Raw genomic sequence first — 2,868 nt, 5'->3', positions numbered from 1 at the left:
TTAAAATGTATTTACTATTTATTTCAATTTTACTATTCATTAGAGAGCGTACGCTCCCAGAGCCAAAAATCCACGTCCATAAATTTTGCCTCTATTCTGTCTCAGTGGGAGGTCACATTCTCAGGGCTTGCCAAAGAACACCTGTTGGGTGTGATGAAGGAGCTGGAGCAACTAGATCGGGACCCTCTATTACTCTGGCCTACTTGTATTTTTCATTAACAAAAACTTGGTTTCATTGATCAGTGCAGTGGAGCCGGTGCCTTCGTGCCCCTTTCCCCTAAAACATGCCGTTTATAAAATTATAGGGGACATGATTGGCGGCTAATTAGGAAATGGAAGAGGCGATGATTACGTCGCGCGAGGAAGATTCGGGCGCAACCGAGGGCAGTTCTTGGCTGTTAGCTAGCTAATCTTTCGCCGGTGCTGAGTTGATTACACTCGATTAGCCTCCCACTACTGTCGAGCGAAAGTGAAACCTGGTGCATGATATATGCAGCAAAATATTCGACAGTTTTTCAACACTCACTCGATTGCATGCGTGTAGTGATGGTGACAATTTCATGTGGCAGGACCAAGCCCGATCGGGGATGATATTTTTCAGTTCATTCTGGCGTCGGGCGCGCCGGAGTTGATGTTCGCTCCGGCGAAGGATCAACGTGCGTACGTCATACCAAATCACTGGTGGAAGATTGGCATCTCCACGACTACAATCAACACAACCACCCTGATCAACATCAGGTCGAAAGCACCTTACAGTAGTTGCAAACTTGCAATTATTGGCCGGTGGCTTCCAATCTGTTGCAAGCTTTGCATTTTGTTTGTGAGCAAAAGTTGACTTCGATCGGCAAAATTAGGTCTCCTGTTTCATGATTAATCAAACAATTGAGAGGGAGCATCAGAACATGCATGGTTCCCATTGGCAGGCCAGCTAGCAGATAAGAACACATCTTGCTTACTTGCTGCAATTGGCAAAATTGCACATCTGTTCTTGCTTCACACTTCATGTCTTCTTCCTTTACAGTGTGCAAGTTAGTTCTTGTTTTCCACTTCAAGTAACTTAGCTGGACACACTTTGCACTCCGATCAAGAGCTCACCACAATCCCAGGTGGATACATTTTCCACTTTAAGTAACTTCACTGCAACGAACAACTTGTTACTGTATTGCTTTCTACTTCAAGTCGCTGGCACACCTGCAAGTTGCACTATATATGATGCTACCGTATAAGGAAGCACAACAGTGACTCCGTTGGATAGATAGATGCATCGATCTGCCCGCGTGATCTGGAAAGGGTCTACTCGTTTCCCGTGAATGATACCCTTCGAGACTATATATGCATATATAATCTTGCATTATTGTTGCTTGTAAATTTTAGAACTACGGGTGAGAAAAAGACAGCTGCTATTAAAATGCTCTGGCATGCTTGTCTGAATGCCTGTGGCATATGCCAGATTCCGCAAAGTCTGAAGTCCCAAAGTGCCAGGTCAAAGACAACCCGGAATGCAATTTTTTTTTGCCATTATATGATTCAATAGTTTGACGCTTCTTAAATTGGAATTATTCGATCTCAGCTCTGTTTATACAAATTTCTCGTGACATCTACAATGTGGTTTTACTTCCATCATGTCATCAGGTTTACACAAAGATGAAGATGTTGCAGAATCGGTCTCCAAATTAAGCGTCTAGATAGTATTTCAGAAACTAAATATGTATGTATATAAATTACGAGAGCATACTGAATTGTACTGTAGATGAAGAGACTTTTAAGCTAGCTTCTGGACGAACAGATCTTCGATCTGCTTCAGGTTCAGGCGTCCTGGAACTCCAGCACCACCACGGCCTTCGGCTTGCTCCCGCTCTGGCTGCGGAGCAGCCGCCGCACCGCGGCGATGAGCCGCTCGGCCGCTGCGGGTGACGACCGGCAGAAGGCGGCATGCCTCGCGATCGCTGCCTCTACCTCCGCCGTAGCCGACGCCGATCCTCCTTCCACTACACCGCAGGCGGCGAGCTCCTCGCCCACGGCGTCGGCGCAGAGGCCGCACAGCCACCGCCCGGCGTACTGCGCGCGCACGCCGGCCGCGTACGCCGCAGTGCACTCCTCCCTGAGCCCGCAGCACGCGCAGGCCGCCCACTCCACCTCGGCCGCCGAGGCAGCCTCGATGGGCGGCGCGACGTCCTGCGCAACCACCGCCGACATGCCACCACGGTGGAAATAAAACCTCCCTCTTCTTGGATCTTGGTCGAGGGCGGCTCTAGATCAAGGCCCTGACGCTGATTCCTGTCGCCTCTCGTGCTTGGACGGTGTCGTTAGAGGAAGACGAAGAGGCGGTAGTCGCCGCGGGCGAGGGGGAGGAGCGGCTGGTCGTCCATGGACGAGGTGGAGGAGGTGGGTGACATCGGAGGAGCTCGGGCTGGTGGAGCAGCTCGCTCCGCGACGCGTCTTTTGTATGCGACGAGCTGGACGGGGGGGAGTGTGACGTGTAGTGCGGGTTCAAATGGCGGGCCGGGGACGGGGTGAGGTGGGGTGGGCCCACCAGCCAAATCATTGAGGTATCGCTTTGGGTGTTCGATGCGGTGCTTCGTCTAGCTGGCAGTGATATCTTTTTTTTTGTTTTTGTTTTGAGAAAAGCTGGCAGTGATATCTACGTAGCACTTCCGGGGAGATGCTAATCTAGCCCACGATATAAAGTTCGAGAATCCGGTGGATATTTTGGTAAGGTATTAAATTGCTTTTCAGTCTTGCTAAGTATCAGTCGACTGAGATTTAACGAAGTCTCGATCGATGGTACATTCGTGAGATTTTACATTGAGATTTGTACAATTTGTTTTTCTTTTTCTCTCTTACATGTTTGTCACTTGACTGATACTT

The 2,868-nt window shown here is 49.3% G+C and overlaps 1 protein-coding gene across 1 annotated transcript; it reads right to left on the bottom strand.

The window, feature by feature from the left end:
* Positions 1–1,497: 1,497 nt before the first annotated feature.
* LOC119284542 lies at positions 1,498–2,453 on the bottom strand. Its single transcript, XM_037563672.1, has one exon. It carries the CDS (start codon positions 2,194–2,196, stop codon positions 1,807–1,809), a length of 390 nt encoding a protein of 129 aa, XP_037419569.1. The 5' UTR covers positions 2,197–2,453; the 3' UTR covers positions 1,498–1,806.
* Positions 2,454–2,868: the final 415 nt, after the last annotated feature.

The sequence above is a fragment of the Triticum dicoccoides genome, chromosome 4A (genome assembly GCF_002162155.2).
Source record: "Triticum dicoccoides isolate Atlit2015 ecotype Zavitan chromosome 4A, WEW_v2.0, whole genome shotgun sequence".
Classification (NCBI taxonomy): Eukaryota; Viridiplantae; Streptophyta; class Magnoliopsida; order Poales; family Poaceae; genus Triticum; species Triticum dicoccoides.
The sequence above is the reverse complement of the archived record's forward strand: the minus strand, read 5'-3'. Positions and strand labels throughout refer to the sequence as shown.

Excerpts from the sequence above, each read along its gene's own strand:
- LOC119284542 (XM_037563672.1), bottom strand. The coding sequence starts at position 2,196 with ATGTCGGCGGTGGTTGCGCAGGACGTCGCGCCGCCCATCGAGGCTGCC.